The sequence below is a fragment of the Chinchilla lanigera genome, unplaced genomic scaffold (genome assembly GCF_000276665.1).
Source record: "Chinchilla lanigera isolate Chin_1 unplaced genomic scaffold, ChiLan1.0 scaffold00021, whole genome shotgun sequence".
NCBI classification, from domain to species: Eukaryota; Metazoa; Chordata; class Mammalia; order Rodentia; family Chinchillidae; genus Chinchilla; species Chinchilla lanigera.
This window is the reverse complement of record NW_004955422.1, coordinates 21,306,744-21,333,602: the sequence shown is the minus strand read 5'-3', so window position 1 is coordinate 21,333,602 and position 26,859 is coordinate 21,306,744. Positions and strand designations below refer to the sequence as shown.

Here is a 26,859-nt window from a genome sequence, read left to right as displayed (position 1 = left end):
GATCTGTTTCATGAGTGCGGCATGGGAGAGTGAGAAGTAGTACTACCCTGGACAAAGTTTTTGAATGCTTCCCCAGCCAGAGAACAGGATTAACATCATCCGTGATGTCACACTGGTAGTGTGTACCCTTGATAGGTTATGGTGAGCTTGACCTTTTCATCTCGGTGGTCTCAAAAACCAGTCACTGCTGTCTAATGAGAAAAACGTTAGACAAACCCAAATTGGAAGACATTCTGTAAAGTGTCTGACCAGTGCTCCTCAAAACTGTCAAGATCGTCAAAAACCAGGGAAGTCTGAGTTGTTTCAGTGCAGAAGCAGCTAAGAGACCTGGGCATAGTGGTGCGTGCCTGTAATTGAAGCCTAAAAAAACAAGGAAGCAGCAGAAGTGACTAAGAAAGATATGATGGTATATAACATACTCTATTTTGTAACATAAAAAGGAATTAAAGAAAAAAATAATACCTAACTAAAGTATGAAGTTTAGTTAATAATGTATCAATATTGTTCTAGTAGTTGTGACAAATATACCATATTATTGTCATATGACAATGAAGGAAGCTGAGGCTGGATATACAGCAATACTCTATTCAGTTTCTGCATATCTAAAATAATAAATTTGGGGGGGAAAACACCAGTGTTTAAAAAGCTGGGAGGGTGAAGCCAACTGTGATAGTACACACCTGTAATTCCAGGCACTCAGGAGGCTGAGGAAAGAGGATCACAAATTAGAGGCCAATTCCGTGTGGTTTAGTAACCCTGCCACAAAATTAAAAATAAAAAGGGCCAGGGATGTAGCTCAATGATAGAGAGCACCTCTGGTTCTATCCCTTATACCTACAACAGCAACAAAAAAGAGAGGAGTGGCAGCTGAAGATAGAGCTCAGTGATAGAATGCTTGTCTAGCATGTGAGGCCTTGGACTCTATACCAGCACTGAAAAAAAAAAAAGAAGTTGAGAAAGATTGCTGTTTTTTGTGGACTAGTTATGAAGCAGAAAAAAGACTGAATTATAAAAAGTATTGGTCTTAGTGTTAATATTAGAAAAAATGTTACAAGGGGCACCTCTGTGCAGCTCTCTGGTGATACTTGGAGTTGAACTCAGATATTCTGCTGATACGTGTATATATATAGAGAGAGAGAGAAAGAGGGAGAGGGAGAGAGAGGGAGAGAGAGAGAATGCATGAGTGCGCACCTATAATCCCAGGTTTTAGGAGGCTGAGGCAGGATTGTTGCGAGTTTGAGACCAGCCTGGGCTATAAAGTGACCTCAAGGCCAGCTTGAACTGCATAGCAAGACCCTGTCTTAAAAAGAACCACCAACCCAAAAGATACATGGATAGATACAGATATCTCGCCTTCTTTTAAAATTTTTATTTTTTGTCTTGAGATAGGGTCTCACTAAGTTGCCCAGGCTGCCATCAAACTTGCACTCTTCTGCCTTAGCCTCCCAAGTAGGTTGGTATGCACCACACCAGCAGGGATCAGTTACTTTGATTCTTAGTTGTAGATCGTATTTCAAACTGTTGTTTTTCCTTATGTATTGGAAGGCACTTTTATAATGTAAAGAAACTAATACAAAGGAAAAAGCTGGGATTAAATGTAGACGTCATTATACAAAGTTCCTGAAAGTAACTTGCTTCTGTCTAAAAGTACAGCCTGAATTCTGCTGGTATTAAAGAAGAGTTATCACCAGAATGAACAATTCATTCAAATAATACTTATTGGAGGTTAGAAAACTCGAACAGTTGTTGGTATATTTTTCCTCGATTTAAATAAAAACTTGAATTCGACATCCAGTCCAAAGCTTCTCCTCCCTGCCCCCAACATATCTAGCACAAGCTTGACTCAGATTTGAACACTGTAGCAGCTGCCGCCTTATTCACTGCTCACTCGACATGCTGCTTGAGAGGAGGGTGGACAGTCAAAGGGGCTTACAGTGGAGCTTAAAAATATAAATGTGACTGGTAAATTGTCAGGTAGATAGCACATGCATCTCAGACTGGCAGTAATGACAGGTGATGTGACAGGGTGATAGAGAAGGAAAGGGACAAGCTTTCAGGAAAAGCTTAGGTTTAAATCTTGATTCTGACACTCATAAGCTTCAGTTTTCTTAGGTGTAAAATTTGGAGATCATTGTTCATACCTGCGTGTTCATTAGGATTTTCACATAATTTGATTTTTTTTTTCCTGTTCCAGGAATCGAACTCATGACCTTGCACTTGCCAGGCAGGTGCTGTGCCACTGAGCTAAATCCCCAGCCCCCATAATTTGATTTTTATGCACAAAGTACTTACCTCAGTGTCTGTCACAGACGTTCAGCACTCAGTAAATTAAAGCCCTATTTTTACTTATTTTTAATACATATTTGCAGTACATGATTACTTTCATCATGGGGAATTGGTATATGTACATCTTTTACTTCCCTTTTCCTCCTCCTTTTGGCCCCTTCCTAGTCACAAAAGATCTGTCTCCCTGTTTTCTATTATCTGTCTCTTTTTTTGCTCTTTATGAAAGCCTTATTTTTTAAGAGGTGAATTTTTATAATTATTTATTGATTTCTTGGGGGGTGTTTCTCCAGTACCAGGAATCAAACTCACAACCTTGCGCTTGCCAGGCAGGCACTATGCTGCTGAGCTAAATCCCCAGCCCCTAACTATTTATTATTTATTTATTCGTTTGTTTGTTTATTGGTCTTTTTGAGACAGGGTCGCTGTGCAGTTCAGGCTGGCCTTGAGCTCACTTTGTAGCCCAGGCTGGTCTCAAACTTGCAACAATTCTCCTGCCTCAGCCTCCCATGTACTGGGATTACAGGCGTGCGCCACCACGGCCGGCAATTTTTTATTTTTTGTGGCTCTAATTTTTCTTAGTGCTTATTGGTTACACAGAGTAATGGATTTGAATATTCACCCCTTATTACCCTCTCTTACCTCTACCCTATTCTCCCCAATACCCTTCCACTTCTCTAATAATCTCCCTTCTTCCTTTCATCTCTTCTTTCTTTGTTTTCCCTCTTAGATGCCGCATATGAGAGAAAATGTGATACCTGTCATCTTTCTGATTCTGGCTTATTTCACTTAACATGATGATCTCCAGTTCCTTCCATTTTCCTGCAAATGATATGATTTTGGTTGAGTAATATACCATAGTGTATATATAACACCTTTTCATATCCATTCATCTGTTGAGGGGTACCTAGACTGCTTCCATAACTTAGTGGTTGTGAATTGTGCCACGATAAACATGACTGTGGAGGTGTCTGGATAGTATACTTCAATTTCTTTGGGAATATACTGAGGAGTAGTGTAGCTGGGTCATGTGGTAGCGCTACTCTTAGTTTTCCAAGGAGTTGCCATATGATTTTCGTAGTGGCAGTACTAATTTACATTCCTACCAACAGTGCACAAGGGTTCCTTTTTCCTCTGCTTCGTTGCCAACTTTTTTTTCATATTCTGGATGTTACCCATTCTGACTGGAGTGAGATGGGATCTCAGTGTAGTTTTGATTTGTGTTTTGCTGATAGCTAAATATATTGAACATTTTTTCATATAATAATAGATCATGTGTACTAATTTAGAGAAGTGTCTATTCCATTCATTTGCCCATTTATTGATTGGTTTGTTTATTTTTTCTTTATATATTCTGGGTATTAATCCTCTGTCAGAATAGTAACTGGCAGAGGTTTTCTCCTATTCTGTGACCTGTCTCCATTATTTCCTGTGGTATGCAGAAGCTTTTTAATTTGATGCAATTTCATTTGTTGATTCCCTCCCCCGATACTGGAGATTAAACCCAGGGGTTTTGCACTGTTATATTCCCAACTAACCTTTCTTTCTTTTTTTCTTTCTTTGTCTTTTTTCTTTTCAGTTCTTTTTTCTTTTCTTTCTTGACAGGGTCTCATTAAGTTGCCCCAGGCTGGGCTCAAACTTTAGATGCTTCTGCCTCAGCCTCCTGCTGGGATTACAGATGTGTTGAATAATTTATAACCGTGTATTTGCAGAGATGACTGGTTATTTACTGGAACTAGACTTTTATTATTTTGGGGGGTGTTTGTCTGTTTGCGATAGGGTCTCAATATATAGTTCAGAAAGGTGGCCTTGAACTCACTGTGTAGCCTAGGCTGACCCTGAACCTGAAGTGATCCTCCTGCCTCAGCCTTCTGAATGCTGTGATTACAGGTGTGCGCCACCACGCCTAGTGGCGGGAACTAGATTTTTAGCAGGTTCATTGATACTTTGTGTGTGTGTCTGTGTCTGTGTGTGTGTTGCTGGGGATCGAACCCAGGGCCTTATGGATATAAGGTAAGAACTCTACCACTGAACTACATATCCAGCCCCAGCTCATGCTTTTTTAAAAATCCCCATCTTCAGTCACTTCTTGAACTTTGTTCCAGCAAATAGCTTCTTCTTATGTATGTTAAGACTTTTTCCTTCTACTGACGCTTTCCTTTCTATAAATATGCTGTCACTTACATTCTTAAAACACTTTCCTTCAACTCTCCCTCTCCCTGTAGCTGCTGCTTAGTTTTTAGTCCTTCGCTTTATCCCCGTACCTTGCTACTGACAGAAAAAGGATTTCATGATTCATATTTAAGGATTAAGATCACTGTTCTGGAGTTCACTTTCCTATAGTTTAAATATGGAGTATAAATACAGCGTGGTGGCTCACACCTGTGATCCCAGCACTCAGGAGGCAGGAGGATGGCAGCAATTTTGAGCGTCCTGGGCTACAGAGTGAGTTTAAGTCTGGCCTGAACTACATGAGCAAGTCACTGTCTCAAAAAAATAAAAAAGTAAATAAGTAAATTGTGGTTTTATGAACTACAAATCTTGTGTAGTGTTTTTGCAAACTATTGGTTATCTGTGTTCTTTATCAGAATGAATACTATGCATAAAATTGACATTTTACGGGATGTGGTGGAACATACCTGCAATCCTCCTAGCACATGGGAGGCTGAAGCAGGAGGATCACAGTGAGTTGGAGGCCAACCTGGGGTGGGGTACATAGTTAGTTCAAGGCTACCCTGAACTATATAGCGAGACCCTGTCTCAAAACAAACAAAAAAACGAGTAAATGTTAGGTGATTCATTTTAAGATAATTTAAAAGCAGTGAATTTTTAAATTCCAATCTTAGGGGTTAAGGATATAGCTCAGTGGCACAAGTGGCTGCCTGGCAAGCACAAGGTCCTGGGTTCGATTTCCGGTACCAAAAAAAAAAATTAATTAATTAATGGCCCAAAGCCATTGAATTCTGCATTTGTGCTCTAAATTTGTTGCTAAATAGTGCTGTATCCCTAAGTTAGTTCTTACAGAGGTACCTGTGATCCAGTCTTTTAAAATAAGATTGTCCTGCCTCAACCTGCAGAGTAGCTAGAATTACAGGGATGTGTCACCATGCCAGTTTGGAAAAGTCATGTTTTGGGTGTTTTTGGTTTTTGGTTTTTTTTTTTTTTTTTTTTGTTTTTCTGAAACAGGGTCTCACTATGCAGTTTAGGCTGTCCTTGAGCTCACTTTGTAGTCCAGGCTGGTCTCAAATTTGCAATGATCCTCCTGCCTGTGCCTCCTGAGTGCTGGGATTATAGGTGTGCACCACCACGCCTAGCTTGCATGTTGTTTTTAAATTTTTATATACAGACCCTTTGCACTGAGCTGCATACCCAGCCCCTTTTTTACTTTGAGATAGGGTCTCCCTAAATTTCCCAGGCTGGTCTCGAACTCATAGTCTTCTTGCCTCACCCTCCCAGAGTGCTGGCATTACAACCCTGTGCCATTATACCCAACTGTCATTCTTTCCTTGAGACAAGCTCTTTCTTATATGTTGCCCAGACTGGTCTTAAACTCATAAACTCAAGCCATTCTCCTACCTTAGCTTGCTGGGACTGTAGGTGTGTACCATCATGCTCAGCTTTGCACCTAATTCTTTTTCATGGCAGAAAATATTGCACTATTTTTATCTTTGAGACCGGGTCTCACTTTGTAGTACAGACTGGCCTTGAACTCACTATGTAGCCCAAGCTGGCTTTGAACTCGGCAGTTCTCTGGCCTCAGCCTCCAGTGCTGGGATTACAGACGTGTGTCACCGCACCTGGTTTATTTCACTGTTTAGATGTGACTTTTAAACTAGTTTTGTATTTGTGACCATTTAGATTATTTCTAGTATTTATAACCAGTGCTCTTATGAATATTCTCATATATGTTTTATTTATTTATTTAGCGTGGACTTCATATTTTTATTTCCTGTAAAAGGTCAGTGTTTTTATTTTCGCAGCACTGGGAACCAAAGCTGCAAGTGCTGTATTGCTGAGCTACATCTCCAGCCTGGATATGAGCATTTTGAATTTTAATATATGTTTAAAATTAAAGGAATATAATTTTAGAGGAGGGAAGATTTCTCTTGTAGTCCTGTTTTCCCAATGGTTTGTGAGATTTTTTTTTTAAGTCTCGAACATTGCATATTTGCCAGTTAGATATTTTTAAATGCTCATATTAGTGGGTAATGCCTCAAAGCACAATTGGATGTTATTAAAAAATAAATTAGCAGTCAGATACCTACTTTCCCTTTCCTATGAAAAAATCAGAAGAGTGTTGTCTGTTGTGGTTGTTCTGAAATGCTAGGGGCTCCTTGACAATGTTTATCTAATAAAGGTTGAATTGGTTAACTTTTAAGCCATCTTGGAAATGAGGTTTCACAGACAGGTGAGTGAAAACATTAACCAGAAATAAGGATTTCGGCTTTCCTCTTCGCTAAATCCAAAGAAATTATGATGCTTGCTGCCTCCTCCTGTCCTGGAAAAAAAGTTGAAATTAGAATTCCTGCAAGAGGTTGTGAAATTCTCATGCTGTTATTTTCTTTCAGATTCCTTTGTTTCTTCCTCTTCCTCTCAGCCTGTATCTATATTTTCGACCTCACAAGGCAAGTTTGTAACTTTTTTTATGCATTAATAAAAGAAAAATGTTGAGAAAGAGGCTGTAACTGGGGATATGAGGCACAATTCTTCTAGAGTATATGCCCCTACATCCCTTAAAATAAAAACTAATTACAAGCCAGTCCTTTCTGTTCAGCAGCTGCTGCTGGGTTCCTATAAAGGTTAATAAAATAGAATGAGGCTGGGCGGAACATTTAACATAGCGTAAGGGTTAAATACAATTTTGGACATTTCTTTAAAACTAAAAAACTTGCCTAGAGAATGGAGCATATAGAATTGTGGCTCAGGAAACACTCCAACCCCAGAATGCATTTAATTTCTATGCACTTACATAACTGGTTTAGAGAGGTAATGGCTTTGGAAAAACAATATAAAAGTGTGCTTCCACTGACCTATAAAAATACCTTCCCAGCTAGAGCACATATTGTAATGTCAGATTTGTTCCAAGAGCTAGAGGAGCTCCAAGTTACCTAAAACATTGAACAGATAAATCGACTTTTGGCAGTTAAGACTTCTTGTCCTAGAGATGAAGGTGTGGCTTTTTTCTTTTCTTTTTTGGTCAAGTGAAGGTTCTTCCTTCACTGAGGAAGAACCCCCAAGTTTGTAAGGGTAGCCACTGCCAAGAATCAAAATGAGCTCTGTATGCTTTATTTGTGCTGTTGTGCTAGACTGTACATACAGGTCAGTAGAAAACTTTATTTTTTTAAAAAAGGTAATTAAAATCACCAGATAGATTAGAAGTCCCGTGTAAACAGTTCATTGTCTCAGCTGAAATGCTGTCACTGTAAAGATTGGATGCTGATTTGTTAGAAAGACTCCGACCTTACACAAAAACCGCTTAATAGGATAAACATAGTGAAATTTTTGTCCGATTTAATCTGCTTCTTAGGAAGCATAATAGACAGTTTATTACTTCGTCCTTCATAATGTCCCTAATGTGTGAATTTGGATACCTGGGGGGGGGGGTCAAATCATGACTTTTGAAATTAACATGTATACATTTAAAAATAGAGACTTTGTGAACTGTTACAAAGTAACAAATAAAATGTAGTTCCATTGTTCTTGACATTTGGAACCTATTGGAATTTATGTTTTTGAAGATTTTTTTCTTTCACTCATGAGTAATTTAGAACTTTAGGCAAATAGGTATTACACTTATTCTACTCTGGCAGAAAAAAATCGTAGTATAAATAGAACAAATAACTATTTTATCATAATTAGATATGTAGAAATACATCAAGTCACTGTTTTTTTATACAGTACAGGAGTAGTTGATGTCCTAAATAATGAACAGTGTAACCCATAGACAATAAATGTTAAAAATTTTAATCCTTGTTAGCAGAAATTACACATACACTGATCAAAAACTGCTGAAGTAGCCTTCGGTTTCATAGTTCATGTTAGTATTAGTAAAAGAGCATCTACTTATTCTTTTTGTTTACAAAAATTATTTTGAAGCAAGGCATGGTAGCACATACCTGTAATCCCAGCACTTGGGAGTCCGAGGCAGGAGGATTGCACCAAGTTCAAGGCCAGCATGGGCTATATAGTGAGACTGTCTCAAAAAAAAAATTAAAGAAAAAAATTATTTTGACTACTGGACATTCAGGACAGTGTTATTGTAAAGAGACAGTTAAAAATGCTATATCAAATTGAGCAATGGTGATGCATACCTATAATCCCAACACTTTGTGAAGCTAAGGCAGGAGGATCACAAATTTCAGTCCAACCTGGGCATCTTGGTGACTTAACAAGATTCTGTCTATAAAAACTTAAAAAAAAAAAACAAAAAAAAACAACAAAACAGCATTGGGGCTGTAGCTCCATATGAAGGCCCTTGGTTCAATCCCCAGTTCTGCCTCCCCTCAAAAAAGGCTATATCCCTGAAAATGTCCCTAGTAAATTTTGTTCTCTCTTGCAAATGAACATGTGACAGAAAATGAGCCCAACCAGACTCTACTTCATTATTAGAGTAGAAAAGTCAGCCTGTTGTTGAGGGAACAACTTGACTGGTGATTAGGAGTTATGTAGGGTAGCTGAGACTAGTAGCTTCTATACTACCTTAATAAAAATAAGAAGCCGGGCGTGGTGGCACACACTTGTAATCTGAGCACTAGGGAGGCTAAGGCAGGAGCATCCCTGCCAGTTCAAGGCCAGCCTGGACTACATAATGAATTCAAGGCCACCTTGAATTACAGAGCAAGACACTGTCTCAAAAAGTTAAAATAAAAATAAGGGAGGAGGAAGTTGTTAGTGTAATTGGTTAACTGTATTAAAACCCCAGGGAGGATGTGAGGTATTGGGAGCAGTCCAGTCCCTTGAAGACCTTTCAGACTGACTGTACCATCAACACAAACCTTGAGTCTGTAACTGGCACCAGTCCAACTCATCTCTCCCATGTCCCTCACAGAAAATCACTTTTTTCGGTGTGGTGCTGGGCATTAAACTCACACTGAGCTGCATGTTAGCACCCATCTCTCTTTTTTGAGACAGGGTCTCAGTTGCTAAATTGCCCAGGCAGGACTGAACTTTCAGTCTTCCTGCCTCAGCCTCCCAGAATACTGTGATTACAGCCATGCACCACAACAACTGGCTATAACTTTAATTTTGAATTCTGAAATACGTATTTTTCATTATTGGGTTTTGGAGAGATGCAGATACAACAAAGGGATGCATGGAACTGGACATGGTGGCACACACCTGTAATCCCAGTTCTTAGAAGGCTGAGGTGGGAGGATCACTTCAAGTTCACCACCAGTCTGTTTGTTTGTTTGTTTGTTTTTCCGGTACCGGGAATCAAACTCACCACGTTGCGCTTGCCAGGCAGGCGCTGTGCCGCTGAGCTAAATCCCCAGCCCCTCACCACCAGTCTGAATGGCAAAGGGAGACCCTTTCTCAAAAACAACAAAGAGATGCATGTACTCATTTGGACTGAGTAAGAGGGAGTCAAAATTTTCAACAGTAAATTATGTGAAATTTATTAAAATGTACTACTGTGATGCATACAGCTAAATAAATGAAACTAAGCTTTTAATATGAATATAGTTGTGATTAGAATGTCACTGGAATGATCCTTCTTTGCAAAGTTGTACTCCCAAGGAAGTCCTTGAGTCTTTTGCTTGTGGATTCCCTTTACCAAGCAGAGGTTTTTTGTTTGTTTGTTTGTTTGGTTTGTTTGTTTTTCTGGTACCAGGAATCGAACTCACGACCTTGCGCTTGCCAGGCAGGCACTGTGCCACTGAGCTAAATCCCCAGCCCCCCAAGCAGAGTTTAATTTCAGCCATGTCCCTGAGAGAGCTTCAAAGTCAGAGAGTAAATTTTAATGATGTTTTACTGTACTTTATTAAAGATATTGGCAGACATGTGATATGTGGCTAAATTTTATTGAGCTTGTTCTATGCTTAGTACTTATAAATCATCTCATTGAATCCTTAAAGGCAATTCTGTGCAAGGGAAGGTACTAGCTCTTTCACCAGTTGGGAAATTATAATTTAAAATGGTGAAATGATTTGCTCAAGGTCACACGACAAGTGACAGACCAAGGATTTCAGAGTCCATGATCATAAGTGCTATACCTGTGATACAGATACTGATCAAGAAAACCAGCTGTATTGTAGCATTTAGAGGTTTTTTGGGGTTTTTTGAGACAGGTTCTCACTATGTAGTTGAGCCTAGCTGTGAACTCACTATGTGGCCTACCAAGTGCTGGAATTACACCAGGAACATTGAGATTACTGGCACGTGCTACCGCGCCCTGCTAGAGATTTTTTTTTAAGAGATGTCACTTTGAAGTTGAGGTTAAAAGCATGGCACAGAAGAGGCAGAAAATACTATTGACTCTTAAGTGATGTAATTGTCTAGGGAATATGCTCCCTCCAGTATACACAAAATCAAACTGAAATTTGGTTTCAGCTTTTGAAACTTGAAAAAATGGAGACTGAAAAATGTTTTGATTTTCTTCAGAAAATGTTTTGAGAAACGTAGGTGAAAATAAGATTGGAAAGAATATCCATCTACTACTCAGAACTGGAAGCACATTTGCATTAATGAATGTTTGCATTCATTTTGACTAATGCAGTAGGCATCCAGAATAGGAAGTTATAACACTTTGAGACAAGCACTGAGGAAAAAACTTTTGCCAGTTACAGCCTTTTTTGAAAAACAAAAAAAAAAACATTTTTCTTTGCACAAAAGGGATTTTTTTGTGTAGGACCTAGCTTGGCTGCAAAGTGTCTGCTAGCGAACTTCCTATTTTGATGCTGTGGCTGAGAGTTGCTGATACTGTTTTGCACGGCGATTTGTCTTTGTTTCGTGAACATGAGAAAGTTCAAGTGTAGGAAAACCTATACCTGAGTATTTCAGTCCCTGTTATTAATATGCATTGTATTTATATGAAAAAGTAGTGGCTACTATAGGCTGGCAACTTTTCTTCACAGATGTATGTAGTTTTTCTATGTTACAGGTACAGTTTATTTAAAAGTAATGATTTCCTGAGTAAAGGGAGCAATTAACCAAGTAGTAACTGTAACATAAATCTAATGTAACTCACTGTTTAGTTTTGTTTTTTGAGATAGTAACTCATTATGTAGTTCAGGCTGGCCTTGAACTTGGATCCTCCTGCCTCAGTTGAGTGTTAAGATTACAGCCATGCCCCACCACTCCAGGCTTATTGACTCTTTTTAGGGAGAACTCTGATCCAAGAGCTAGCATCCATTATTACTTACTTCTAGATCACATTATAATTTTAGTAATTATGTTAGAAGCACATAGAGAAGTTTTAAATCTTTTTCTGAGTTTATAGGAGATAATTCACATATATTTACATATTTGTATACACAGAATTCACTTTGTTGTTTTTTCATATCATTTTTAACTCCCCATCTTGTTCTGTAAGATAAATACCCTAGGCATACAAAAGAGAAAGGTCTTTCTCAATTCCCATACCAGATTCTGTACTCAAATGGAGGTTTTGCTTTTTTCCAATTAAAATTTAGCTACTGTGTTTTATTTTTTGCAGTACTGGGGATTGAACCCAAGGACTTTCCACTAAATTACATCCCAGCCCATTTTGTATTTTGAGACAGGGTCTCACTAAATTATATAGGCTGGGTTCAAACTTATGATTGTCTTGCCTCAAGTTCCCAGAGTACTGGAATTACAGGTGTGTGCCACCCGGCCTGGTTTTTTTTTTTTTATATTTTGTTTTTTTTCTGTACATATGTGGTACTAGGACTTGAACTCAGGATTTCCTGCATGCTAGACAGTCACTACCACTGAGCTATATCCACATTCCATTTCTGTATTTTGAAATCAGTTTTACAAGTAGTTTGTTGTTTTTGTGGAGCTAGGAGTGGAAATGAGAACCTCTCTCATGCTAGGTACATACTCTGCTACTGAGTACTGTACATCCTCAGCCCCACCGAAGTACTGCACTCAAAGCAGGCAGGCGCAAAGCTCTGCCCACTCCTTACCTCTTACTCTGAGTTGTGCTCTAACGCGCATCCTTCTTCTCTGGGGTTTTTATAGGACTAGAATTCTGAAGTACACCTCGGTTTTTTCTGCCCTTTTAAAATGAATTAAAAATAATGGCTTGGGAAACTTGGGATACAGATTTCCTGAGCTCTCTCCTGAGGGACTGTAAGTCAGAGATACAGGCCATATAATAGTAGTTGTTGCCCTAAAAGTTGAAAGGGATTGTAAAAGATTGTGCCAGAGGCTGTTTTTATGCCAGGTTATTAAATTGTGTAGCTAGTTGCACGCTGAACTAAAATATACTTTGACCTTACTGGTAGTGAACATCATTTGCTGAAACATTTTGTTCAAGAGAAGTCTGTTTATTTTTCAACATTTGCTTAGAATTTCTGATATGTTGTTATATTAAATATTTTTATTCACATAATACCTAACAACTTGGGATACAGTAGACATTTGGCTTATACCAACTGATTCAGAAGTTTTATTACTCAAAATTTTTAGATTGATAAACTCTTTAAATTACTTTATTTGTGAATGATGGGAAAGAAAGTATCCTAAACTCTGCATGATACTTTATATAATATACCAGGTGAAGGTGGTCATGATTTAATAGTATGCATCCACCCCTAAGAAAAAGGTATGATCAGAGGGATTTTTTTAAAAATAAGGTATTTAAAAATATTTATTGGGGATTTACTATGATCTAGCTATGTATTAACTCATTTAATCCTCATAAAAAACTAGCTGCTTTAATATCCATTTTTTTAGATGAGATTGAGCAACTGGCTCAGTGCTACATGGTTATTAAGTATGATAAAAGGAGTTTGCATCTTTTAATAGGATTTTTTTTGCTTGAGAACAGTATCAAAATTTAAAATATGACTGAAAATGTATTAGATGTGTAATCTTATTTTGTTAGCAGAGTAATACCATATTTTTGTATGCTTAGAACTTTTTTTTTTGGTCTTTTTGAGACAAGGTCTTGCTCTGCAGTTGAGCCTGGCCTTGAGCTCATTTTGTAGCCCAGGCTGGTCTCGAACTTGAAACCATCTTCCTGCCTCAGTCTCCCAAGTGCTAAAATTATAGACGTGTGCCACCACTGAACTTTTTTAAATGAGTAAAGGCCAGGCATGGTGGTATACCTCTATAATCTCATTGTAGGAGACTGAGGTAGGAGGATTATAAATTCAAGCCCATCCTGGGGAATTTAGCAATTTAGGGAGACACTGTCACAAAATAAGAAAGGGCTGATGATGCAGCTTACTGAGAAGGCTCTGGGTTCAATCCCCAGTACCACTACAACCACTACCACCAAAAAAATGGAATATAAGCCTTAAATCTCATGTCTTAAATAACTAATTTAGAAAATGTTCATAGGGCGAGGGATATAGCTCAGTGGCGCAGCACCTGCTTGGCAAGCACAAGGTCCTTATTTCAATTCCTGGTACCAAAAAACAAGAAAAAAGAAAATATTCATAATGAGATTTTGGGACAGGGGAATGGATAGAATCAGAAGAATAAATGAGTGACAGTGAGATGTTTTCCAGTGGGGATTTGAGTGTGAAATGATGGGTTTTCTTAAAATGTATTAGTACATGTTTGCAGTACATAATGATTACAACTATCATGTCAAGTTGGTACATGTACATAACACTTTTTTTTTTTGTCTTTTTGAGACAGGGTCTCACTATGCAGTTCAGACTGGTCTTGAGCTCACTTTGTAGCCCAGGCTGGCCTGGAACTTGCAACAATCCTCCTGCCTCAGCCTCCCGAGTGCTGGGATTACAGATGTGCACCACCACGCCCAGCCTCATAACACATTTTAAATGGTGAATATTTTGAAAAAGGAAAGCTAGCACACATATTCTGAGATGTAAAGTAATCCACACTCTACTTGGCAGTTGTATATTGTGTAGTTAGTTACTTACTCATTTTTGGTTTTTTGAGACAGGGTCTCACTATATAGTTCAGACTAGCATTGAACTCACTGTTCAATGTGTAGCCCAGGCTGGCCTTGAACTGCCAGCTGTTCTCCTGCCTCAGCCTCGTGAGTGCTAGGATTACAGGCATGTGCCACGACCCTAGTGATGGTGTGTAGTTATTTTAAAACTAACACCCTCAGATTCCCTGGAGTTCTCTGCTGTTTTGCCATGTGCTGACTTAGACAACACCAGTGACCATTAAGTGTTGTACCAACTAATTGAAGAGTTCACTTATAAGAGCTGTTCTAAAAGGCTTATGAGATTCTACACTTTTCTCTGTTTAATGTTTTCATGCCTTAGTAAACTTTTTACTTCCAGCCCAGTTTTTCCCATTGTCTTGGCACAAGTCAGCTCTGTCCAAGTTTGTTAGGGTTTCACCTAGCCAAAGGAATTTCTTTTCATTTTGTTGAAATTCTAAACAGGATCATTAAAATGAAAGCATAGATGAAGATGGTACCTTCTTTGGCTGCACGTGGGAAAGTCTTCTTGACAATAATGAGAGCCACCATCTGCATCTTACAGCCACCAAAAAATAAATGCAGCATCCAGCTCTGTTTATCCTCCAAGATTGCCCTCAGGAAACAGTACTCACCCCGCATAGTAAGTTAGGAAATCATTACTAGGCAACATGATTACAATTTTTTTGTATATGTACTAGTTAAATCATCTTCACAAATCTTTAGCAGTGTGAAGTCTGTCAGGCAGTCATGCCTCCCGGTAGAGTACCTGTTGTTATGCTGAGATCAGAACTTCTAACCTGGTAGTTTTACTTTAGATTGTGTTACACACCTAATTCAAAAGTTTTTGAGTGCTAGGAGTTCAAGGTGGAAGAGAAGCAGGGCTTGTTAAACTGACAAGTTTGTGTTCCGCTGAAGTGTAGAACATTTTTACCATGCTTTTTTGTTTTTCTAGTAGTATGTACATTCTTTGATAAGCATTGAATTTACTTTGCTTTCTTCTTTTTCTCTTTTTGTGCGGGGGATTGGACTCAGTCCTCACCCATGCTAGCTAGGCAAGTGCTGTACCTCTGATCTACATTCATAGCCCATTTGTTTGTATTTTGTTAAGTTGCCCAGTCTGGCTTTTGAATTTGGGATCCTCCTTCCTCAGCCTCCTGAGTGGCTGGGGTTATGGGTGTGTACCATAATGCTCAGTGGTCAGCCTTTTTTTTCATTTCGTGGAGCCACCCCTTTATCATCATCATTTTGCTTATTAATTTTGCTTATTTCTCTCTCCTCTATTGTACTATAAGCTCCTTAAAGGCAAGAGAGTTTTTTTTTTTTTTATTGTTTTGTTCACTGCTTTAACCTCAGTAAATATTTTTTGAATTATAACTGATTCACTTTGCCAACCTTAATTTGTAAGATGACAGGTCTGAATCGTCTGAAATTTCCATCTTTTTAAAGAGAGAGTTTCCCGGATAGTTTTACTCTAATTCAGATTTAGTCCATTGAATATTTTTTTGGTAGATGAAAAAGATAACCCAGATTTTGGTATACTTCTGATATAAATATAGCCTATGATATGTAAAACCTTGGATTCTTTAACCTTTCAACCCAAGTGCTGGGTTTTGGTTATCTTATACTCACACTGAGTATCTCAAATATTTAATGAGATACAAGCCAAGTTTACTATATTAGAAGTAAATACAAGTTAAAGCTTATTTCATATATTTTCTGTCCCAGTAATACGACCAAATTAAAATTTTTTCTTCATTTACAAAGACATTTTTCCCAATACTCAGGTTACAGTTTTACTATTCTGAAGCTCAGATCTTATTACATCAAATTTTGATGATGTGTCAAAATAAGGTGACCTTATATGGTACTGGAAAAAAATTTTTAGTAGTGGAATTTTATTATAGTAAGATTTTAATTCTTATTTACTTTCATCTTTAATAAAATAAGTTTGTATGGCATAAGTTTGCTTTTACTTAGTTAATCCAAAAAGAACTTTTCATTCACAACTCTCTAGTTACTCATTAAAGCTCAAAGGTGTTGCTACTCAAGTCTAATTCTCCTGACCAAGCTGAATCTTTGGTTCACTTATTTAGAACTATTTATTTAAGCTGGGTGTGGTGGTACACATCTGTAATCCCAGCACTCGGGAGGCTGAGGCAGGAGGATCATTGCAAGTTTGAGACCAGCCTGGGCTACAGAGTGAGCCCAAGGCCAGCCTGAACTGCAGAGCGAGACCCTGTCTTAAAAAAGACAAAAAAAAAAAAAAACACAACACAACTATTTATTTACGACCTACTTTGTTCCAGCTCAAGAGATAAAATCCCTTTGGATGATTGTTTTAATTTTTTTCCCTAATAAAAGCTTGCTAGATTGAAATGGTGGAAAATAATATAGTAAGTTAATGATTACAGTGATATTAATAACTAAGGCTTAATGCATTATGTCTGTTTTAAAAGGAATTCTGAAGTTAACTCGGTCTTAACAAAAGAAACTAGTTTGACCAGTCAATTTTGATTAAAATGACAAGTTTGGTATAAAAGAAATGGGAGCACGCCAGCCTTTTTTGGTACCCTTTAGTTTAGAACATGGAAACCATCTGAACACGTGATGGATCTCTCTTATGGGCAGAATAGAAAAATTGTAGTCTCATTTTCAGTCTTAGGAAAGGTCTGCTCTTATTTCCTGAAGATCGAAAGGGATTCTGGCCACTTTTTCTCTTCTCAGATTGTGAGATTGTAATAGTGGGTTTATAGAGGTGTATTTGAGTTGTTTAGCTTGAAGATGAAAGTTTATCTATACTTCATTATACCAAGTTACTTACTTTGTATGAATTGTTTTTTCTATTTTCTACCCCCAAAAAAGAAAAACACTTTCTGAAATTTCCCAACACTATAACTTCTTTTGCTTTACTTTTGAAGTAGAAAAAGAAGTAGACTGATTAAAAAGCATTCATCATGAAAACTTTTTTGTTATTGTAATTTGTAGCATGATGTGGCTTTTCTGTTTCACTGTTAGCAATTTTATGCATGTCTTTTGGTATAATTGTTGATCACTTTTGTTACATATTTGTATGTATATGTATATATGCGTGTGTGCATATATACATGCATATGTATATATTGTGTGTGTGATTTAAAAATAAAAAAGCATGCAGCTTGGCCTGACTAGCTAGTGTATAATTGTGTCTGGTAAACAATTTTTTTCTTTCACATTCTAACCATAGAGGAATTGAACTGTCTTTGCTCTGATAAGCCACCTTCAGAAATTATGACTTCCTCCTTTCATTCATCTTCTGAAATACATAATCCTGACCTTACAACACTCCATGGGAAAAAAAGCGAAGTGTTAGGCAGCCAGCCTGTTATAGCCAAAGAAGGAAAAGACCACTTGGCTCTTCTAGAGATGATCAAGATGGAAGAGCCTCAGGAGAACAATAAGGACAGAGCAGACTCTCCAGTTTTTCTTGCAGCAGAAGTTCCTCACAACCACCCTCCTGTTCCAGCCAGTTTCCCAGAGCATTCTGCTTTTCCCTCAAAGGAAGATGGTCAAGTAGAAGAGCAAGTCGATAAAGACCAAGAGTCCAAGAACCCAAATGAAGTGCCGTGTAGGGATAAAACTGCACTGGACGCTGATAACAGGTTCACTTTGCTAACAGCCCAGAAAACACCCACTGAGCAGTCTAAAGCAGAAGGCATTGGTACATATTCCTTGTCCCCATCTGAAGTTTCAGTTGGTAGTATTATAGAGAAAGATTCCCCTGAATCACCATTTGAAGTAATTATTGACAAAGCTACATTTGACAGAGAATTTAGTGATTCATATAAGGAGAGCACAAGTGATTTGGCTAGCTGGGCAGCGCACAGTGATAGAGAATCACCTACAGACATGTTGGAGACTAATGACAAATTGTTTCCACTGAGAAGTAAAGAGGTAGGGCGTTACCCAACCTCTGCATTGCTCACTAGGCAGTTTTCACACACAACTGCAGCGCTGGAAGAGGTGTCGAGATGTGTGAGTGATATGCATAACTTTACTAATGAAATATTGACATGGGATTTGGTTCCCCAAGTGAAGCAGCAGACTGACAAATCTGATTATACCACAAAAAGTACAGGACTTAACAGAAATGACTATCCTTCAGAAATTCCAGTTGTAAATCTTAAAATGAACACTCATCAGAAAATTCCTGTATGCTCTATTAATGGGACTACTGCCATAACTAAGTCTACAGGTGACTGGACAAAAGATTCTCTCCCACAAGAAAATACTGTCACTGGAAAGCTATCAACAGACTGTGTCGATCCCACAAGAGAAGTCAGTGTCGTGGGTGTGCAAGGCAGTCCACAAAAACAAGATGATATGCTTTCAGAGTTGCCTGGATTGCCACATGGACTGGTTCCAGTGAACATGGTTTTATCTGATGACAACCTGAAGGATGAAACGAGCTGGCAGAGCTCAGTGCTAGGAGAAGCCACTGAGGCTGATAGTTCTGGTGAGTCTGATGACACAGTCATAGAGGACATCACAGCAGATAGATCATTTGAAAATGACAAGATTTCGACCAAGAGCCCTGTCTCCATTCCAGATGCTGTTGTGAAAACAAATGAAAGGGAAATCAAAGAGCTTCCCAGTTGTAAGGTGATAGAAAATAAAACTTCTAAAAACTCTAAAGAGCCAGTCAGTGACTCTGAGGTGTGTCAAGTTCAGCCTGATACTCTTGGAAGAAGTCCAGTTAGTGAGGCAGTGTGTTCACAGGTACCATGTACAGATGTCATATCAGAAGATGGGGAGCAGCCAGATGCTATGAGTGAATTTGCTCCTGGAAAGCTTATTACAGCTGACAACCCACAGCTTCCTGCAGCAGCACCTCCAAATGCTTTTAATGAGGCAGAATTCTCACTAAATGTGGTGGTTTCTCCCCATTTGGAGTCATTACATGAAAAACATGTTAAAGATATAGATGAGTCTTCCCCAGAGGACTTGATAGCGGCCATTACAGAAAGTGGTAAAAAAGGAATAGTAGATAAAGAGGAAAGAGGTATCTCTGAAGCAGTATCATTAAAAATGACAAACTGTAAAAAGATTCTTTCTGTAGAAGCCTTGCCTGAAAATGAGTCAGGTGGTTCTCAAATTAAAGACATTGAAGAAAAATACATTGAACAAAGCAAAGAAACAAATGGAAGCGAGTTTCCGGGTGTTTTCCCTACCCAGGGTCCAGTGGCATCTCTTGACTTAGAACAAGAACAGCTCACAATTAGAGCCCTTAAAGAATTAGGGGAAAGACAGGCTGAGAAGTCAGGTGCTGCTCAGAAAGAAGAATTTCCTTCTGAAGAAAGACTGAAGCAAACATTTGCTCCAGAATCCTGGCCACAGAGATTGTATGATGTTGTAGGACACACAGATGTCAAGATTGGATCTGATCTTGGGATGTCTAAAAGGCCGACTCTTTTCAAAGAAACTAGGGTAGATGTAATTTCCAGCCTTAGCAAGACTGAACTGGTAAACAAGCATGTCCTAGCAAGACTTCTGACAGACTTCTCAGGTAACCATTTACATTAGAAATATTGCATATGCTTGATTCTGCTGTGTTTACTTATCAGAGTGCTATTTTTTCTTAGTCTCTGACATGTCTATGAAATAGAACTAGATTTTAAACTGTGTTGCGGAGAAAGGGAAATTCTTTTTTTTTTTCTTTTTTTTTTTTTTGGTTTTTCTCCGGTACCGGGAACCGAACTCACGACCTTGCGCATGCCAGGCAGGCGCTTTTGCCGCTGAGCTAAATCCCCAGCCCTGGGAAATTCTTTTTTTCAGTGATTGCTTGGTTGATTTGCTTTCCCTATACCAATATTTCCCAAAGCAATAGACTACTTTTAAAGTTAATCTTTCCCTAAAAAAATTGTTCTATCCAGGCATGGCAGCACAAACCTGTAAGCCCAGCATTTGGGAGGCCGAGGCAGGAGGATCACTGTGATTTTGAAACCATCCTAGGCTGTAGAGTGAGTTCAAGGCCAGCCTGGACTACATAGTGAGACCTTGTCTCAAAAAAGAAGAAAAGTGACTCTAACGTTGCAGTTATATTTCAAGGTCCTTTTTTTACAGGTTGGACTGAGGGTGGTTGCTACTTCTAAGAATATCAGTATGTTCTTATTTATTTACAAGACTTACTTTTAAATTTCCATAATACATTACAGTGCTGAGCACTTGGGTTTTTTTGATGGGGCCCTATGAAATCTACTTAGCAATCAAAGGTAAAGGTATTCCTTTTGGGAAAGACAGTAAATGAAACTTTTAATTAATTTGATCACATACCACAGAGATTTTATCTCTGAAAGTAGGTAACCAATTTTATAGTACTATTTTGGAGGAATACTTCAGAGAAACTCATTCAGTCTTCTGTTTTGGACCTTATTTAATATTCTTCAGGTCACAGTCATGGCTTGCTTCAGCCATATTGAGGGAAGAATTGTCTTGGGCTGCATATAAACTATGTAATATATTTAATATGTGTGCAACAAATCTATCCTGTATTTTCAAATATGCTTTACTGTAACATCTTTTTTAAAGGGAGGGAAAAGAAGGTGGGCCTCTCAGGAATAGAAGCCCTTCTCTTGTAGCTTGTTTATTTGAAATGATCACTTTCCTAGCAGCTTGGCTCTCAGATTACTTCAAATGCTCTCTGCTCTGAGGTTTTAGAAAGTATAAGGGACAAAAAAGATATTTAAAGCCCTCCTCTAACCTCCAATATAACATATCTAAGTTTTAAACTTATAGTGTATTCAGTGTTAGACGCTATGTAGGGATCCGTGGTTTTCAAACTTTGATGCTAATTCTTTTTTCAAATACTGTTCTACTTAACCTTATAATGGTATTGTGAGGCTTAAATGTGAAAATGTATTGTGTAGTCCATCATAAATGTTTCATCAGATTTAGCACCAAGTCCAGGCCTGGTACATTGGAAGCACTGACTAATTATGTTTTGGATTACCAGAACAACATGGTTTTGGATTAAACCCAAAATTTAAATAATTAAGGATAAAGTTATCTCTTAATTGAAAGTCACTGAATTTGAATTGAAGAATGCTAGTTCTAAAAATGTTGAGTTTGGATTAAGGAATCCTAAATTCTAGTTTTTGCTTTACTATTGTGTTTTTTGTTTTTGCAGTACTGAGGATTGAACCCAGAACCTTCACACTGAGATACAGCCCCGACCCTTTTTATTTTTTGAGACAGGGTTTCATTAAGTCACGAAGTTGCTCAGTCTGGGCTCAAAGTTGGGAGTCCTCCTGTCTCAGCCTCTCAGAGTTCTGGGATTATAGGCATGAGATGTCACACCTGACCTTTACTGTGCTTAGAAGTATGACTTTCAGTAACTAACATACATAAACTTTTGGGGTCTTAATTTCTTAACGTGTAAAATCAGAATGTTAAGATAGATGGTCTTCAGTTATTCTGATACAGTTCTCTGGCTCTGGCAGCATCTAGATTTCTTTGTGAATTGTAATAATTCTTTAGGTACTTCTGAGTGAAGAGGTACATAGGAAATAAGCTACAAAACCTGCACTGTCTGATTCTGGCACTTTTCTGTATTAGTGTGACCTTAGACAACTAGCCCAACTGGTTCAGCGTCTTCCTTTGTTAAGAGAGTTGATGATAATTGCTTTACCATGCTTCACAGTATTGTTGGAAGTGAGGAAGTGGGTAATTACTAATTATTGGTAGTGCCGAACTAAGCTGTTTAGTATGAAAGATGAAAGGGGCTATGGAATCAGGACATTTGTCAACAACCAACTTCTATGATTAGTAGATATTTTTAGATTAATTAAAGAAGACTGATATAATTAGAGGCTGGAATGTTTAAAAATTGAAAACCTTTTCGAGGTATCATATGTTATGCAGAAATGTTTTTAAATGTATGTAATTTCAGTTAAATGTTAAATGCATCAACCTCTAGTGAGTCTTGTTTTTATTTGTTGTGGTGCTAGGGATTGAACCCAGGGTCTTGTGTATGCTGGGCAAATACTCTATCACCGAGGAACATCACCAGCCCATTTTGTTTTGTTTTGTTTTGTTTTTTATCTTATTTTAAGGGCTGGGTATTTAGCTCAGCGGCACAGTGCTTGGTCGTGAGTTCGATTCCTGGTACCGGAAAAAAACTAAAAAAAAAAAAAAAAAAAAAAACTAAACACAGAAAATCCCAGTATCTTATTTTAAGATAGGGACTCATTAAATTGCCCTGGCTGACCTTAGTTTACAAGCCTCAGCTTCCCAAGTACTTGGGATTATAGGCATGCAGCATCATGCCTAGCTTCCTAATTTTAAATAAGTGCATCTGAATAATAGTGTTTCTTCTTTAAAATAAAAGTAGTTCTACAATTATGTTTTTCCTAGCCGGGCGTGGTGGTGCACACCTGTAATCCCGAGGCTGAGGCAGGAGTATTGCTGCCAGTTTGAGGCCAGCCTGGGCTACACAGTAAGTTCAAGGCCAATCTGAACTGTTTAGCGAAGCCTTTGAGGGGGTCTCAAAAAGACCCCTCTCCAAAAAAATTAAGTTTTGCCTAAAGATACTGAGCAGAAATGGGTTATATTAATAAAATAATAGAAATAATGAAAAAAAGTAATGGTAGTTTTCCTTTACAGTTTCCTATTATATACTAGTTCATAATGAAGACTATGATAATGATATAGGTTGTTGCTCAGCAATTCTGGTGAGATTCTCTATTTGGGATGGGGGAAGGACAGGACTAGAGCCCTGCCTCACATACTTACAGCAGTAAAGAATAGATTTTGAGTTTTAGTATCCAGATTGGCTAAGAATGCAAGGAAATAGGTGGGCATAATGGTTGGGGATTGGTTTGTTAACATGTTGTTATTGTTATCCCCAGTTGATTTTTGTTCTTGTCTTTGTTTTGTAGTGCTAAAGATAGAACTTGGGGCCTTATACATGCTGGGCCAGTGCTGTACCACTGAGCTACATCTAGGCCATTTGTGTTACTTTCGTTTTTAATAATTATTGAGTACTAGCAGAGTTTTTGTTAGGTGTGCTTCAAGTGGGAAAACTGATGAGTTACAAAACAAAGTATGTAGAATAATCCCTGTTTTGTTACCATTAAAAGTGAATCTGTATACTCACAGAGTAAATCTGAAGTAATTTTTAAAAACAAGGTCACAGAGATTTTCCTTTCCTAATATCCAATGAGGCCCTACTGGATCCAGCCTTCCTGAACATAACTACAGTGGTACCTTGGTTCATGAACTTAATTTGTTCTACGATTTCGGAAAAGATGGCCACGTTTGTGTTTGTGTGGGAAAGAGGGCTGCGGTCATGTTTTCACCCAAAGCAGAGTTCGCAAACAAAAGCAATCATGAATTGAGATAGCACTGTATATACACTGGACAAAATTTTAAAAACAAATACCTCAAGGTGTGGGAGAATAAACAGAAGCAAATATACTCTGAAAAAGTGTTGACACTTGTACAAAAAGAAAGCATGGAATCATTTCCCATTTTTACTGTTTTAGCCAAAGAACAGGGTGAAGTTGGCATCTGACAGGTTGGCATAGAAGACATAGAATTGGGTCAGCAACAGGTCAATCACTGGAAAGTAGAAGGGAGGAGTCCTGGAAAGGGGAGGTCCAGAAAGTGAGAGTTTGAAATTCTATGTATAAATAAATTCTGTTAGAAGCCTCTGTTTAATCCGGGAACCACTCATATGCACAAAAGATTACAGGCAGACCAACCAGTTAACCGAAGTGAGATTTGAACTACTGCCCAAGCCGGGCGTGGTGGCGCATGCCTGTAATCCCAGCACTCGGGAGGCTGAGGCAGGAGGATCGTTGGGAGTTCGAGACCAGCCTTGTCTACAAAGTGAGCTCGAGGCTGGCCTGAACTGCATAGCGAGACTCTGTCTCAAAAAAACAAAAACTACTGCCCAAGAGACAAGAGGTTGCAGTTGGAGGATAGCCAAATTTATTTGCATACTAAAACAAAAGTATCAGTACTCTTCAGAGGACTAGAATAGCATCCAGAACTTGTAAGAATATATATTCAGTGTCTGGGATATATAGTCAGAACTGCACACATTTTAAGAACCAGGAAAAAAGTCCAATGTAGTGGTGCACACATATGATCCCAGCCACTGTTGGGAGGCTGAGGCGGGAGGATCACAAGTACAAACCCATCCTATGCAACTTAAAGCTCAGTCTCAGAATTAAAAGGGCTGGAGATGTAGCTTGATGCTCACTGGGTTCAATCTCCAGGACTAGGAGGAAAAAAGAGTAAAGGTATATTTTGGGTACATTTTGGAGGTTTCCGTCTATAATGGGTTGGCCTTACTGCTCTTAATGCCTGTGGTGGCGGATCATGGCAGGGAGTGTGCAGTAGAGCAAAGCTGTTCACCTCACAGCCAGGACACAAAAGAGAAAAAGAGGAAGAAACCAGCATACCCCGCCCTTTCAAAGGAGCCCATACGACTAAAAGCTTCCAGCTAGGCCCCACACTTAAAATTCCCGCCACCCCCAGTACTGTACTGAGGGCATTAACTTCAACATGAGACCCTTTATGGGGACATCCAAGATTTAAAGGGTAGCAGGTGGGAAGAGTACGAGGGAACCATTTGGGGTATGTTAATGCTAGGTAGACTGATAGTTTGTGTGCAAACTCAGTGAAGGTGTTATGTCTTTCATTCATGTAAAATTCACCTGAAGAAAAACATTGAATAAGCATTGAACCTCAGAATAGGCAAACTAGTAGGTTTTTGCTGTCTGTAACTTGCTGTGGTGAGGTATGGTGTGGTGTTTTGTGTTTTGTTTTGTTTTGCTTTGCTTTGTTCTGTTTTGGCTTTCTGAGGCAGGATCTCTCTATTGAGGTTCAGGCTGGCATGGAATTCACTATATAGTCCAGGCTGCCCTCCTCCTAACATCCTCTGCCTCAGCCTCAGCCTCCCAAATGCTGGGATCACAGGCAGGTGCCACCACACTGGCTCTGTATCTTACTTCAAAAAGCGTTTTTTAAAAAGGATGAGGGGCTGGGGATTTAGCTCAGCGGCAAAAGCGCCTGCCTGGCAAGCGCAAGGTCGTGAGTTCGGTTCCTGGTACCGGAGAAAAACCAAAAACCAAAAAAAAACAAAACAAAAAAAGGATGAATAGTCTCAGTGCATTGCTAGGTGAGGCAGGAGGATCACAAGTTCAAGCCGAGCCTGGGCAAATTTATCCAGTTAGATCTATCTCAAAAAAGTAACAAAAGGGCTGGAGATGTAGCTAAGTACAAAGCCCCTGGGTTCAATTCCCAGTACTGGAAAAACAAAACAGATGAAGGGACAGAGGGACAGACAGATACATAATTAGTAAAACGTTAATAATGGTGGTGGTTGCACAGCAGTGTGAATATACTTAATGCCACTGAACTGCACTTACATTTTTTGTTTGTTTTTTGGTCTTTTCAAGACAGGGTTTAACTGTGCAGTTCAGGCTGGATTTGAACTCACTTTGTAGCCCAGCCTGACCTCAAACTTACAGCAATCCTCCTGTCTCATCCTCTTGAGTGGTGGGATTACAGGTGTGCACTACCATGCCTGACTTGAACTGCACTTACAAAATGCCCAAGATGGTAAATTTTGTAATAGGTATATTTTACCACAATAAAAAATAAAATAAATAAATAAAGGTAATAGGAGCACATACCTAGCATATTAGAGGCCTTGAATTCAATCCTAAACACCTCAGAGTAATTAAAGATGTGATATTAGTGGTAAAGTACAGGTGGTAATTCTGTGGGTGTTCACCCTAAACTTCTGCTTGGCCACATGCTTAGAGGGGAAGCAAGTGGCTTAGGAAGAGAAGCTGTCCCAGTTACCCATCAGATTTCATTTCCATGGGACAAAAACACGTGGGAGAGCTGCCAGGAAATAGAATAAGATCTCAAAACTCAAGAGATTTACATTACCTAGAACTTAATTTTACTTCTAAACTTTGTCTTGCTATACTGATGAAGATTTTAGAGACTGTCAACTTTTTTAGAAGAAAATAGTGTTGTGTCACATGCTGAGTTTTCTTACTGTAGGAATTTGGTTCTGTTGTTCTTTTTTCAGTCATCACTGGGAATTGAACCCAGGGCACTCTACCACTGAGCTACAAACCCAGTCTTGGTTGGTTGGTTGGTTGGTTGGTTGGTTTTTGTGGTACTACAGGTTGATCCAGGGCCTTTGCACTGAGCTGCATCCCCAGCCCTCTTTATTTTTTATTTTTAAATAAAGTCTTGCTAAGTCACCAGATTGCCCAGGCTAGGCTGGAACTGGAATCCTTTCGCCTAAGCCTAAATTTCTGAGGTTACAGGCTCACACCACCACACTTGGCTTAAACTACTTGTAAAATTTGGTTGGGCCTTCACAGTTGTTAGTAATTAACTATTGTTTTAAGTTTAAATTGAATTCAAGGGTTTCTGGATGTTTTAAGTCTATCTTGTTATTTATTTACTTATTTTTTAGAAATTGGGATGCTCTATTCAGGCAGGCTTTTAATTCACTC

The 26,859-nt window shown here is 38.7% G+C and overlaps 1 protein-coding gene across 4 annotated transcripts in view; it reads left to right on the top strand.

Moving 5' to 3' along the window:
• The window catches only part of Rtn3 (reticulon 3), a 69,214-nt gene that overhangs the window by 25,263 nt on the left and 17,092 nt on the right, over positions 1 to 26,859 (top strand). Inside the window, exons 2-3 of one of the 4 annotated variants that reach the window (XM_005384670.2) lie at positions 6,852 to 6,908; positions 17,562 to 19,880. The exons of the other annotated variants lie outside the window; for them this stretch is intronic. Of the exons in view, the coding sequence (XP_005384727.1) occupies positions 6,852 to 6,908; positions 17,562 to 19,880 (2,376 nt within the window). The remainder of the gene's footprint in view (positions 1 to 6,851; positions 6,909 to 17,561; positions 19,881 to 26,859) is intronic. 4 annotated transcript variants of the gene reach the window in all.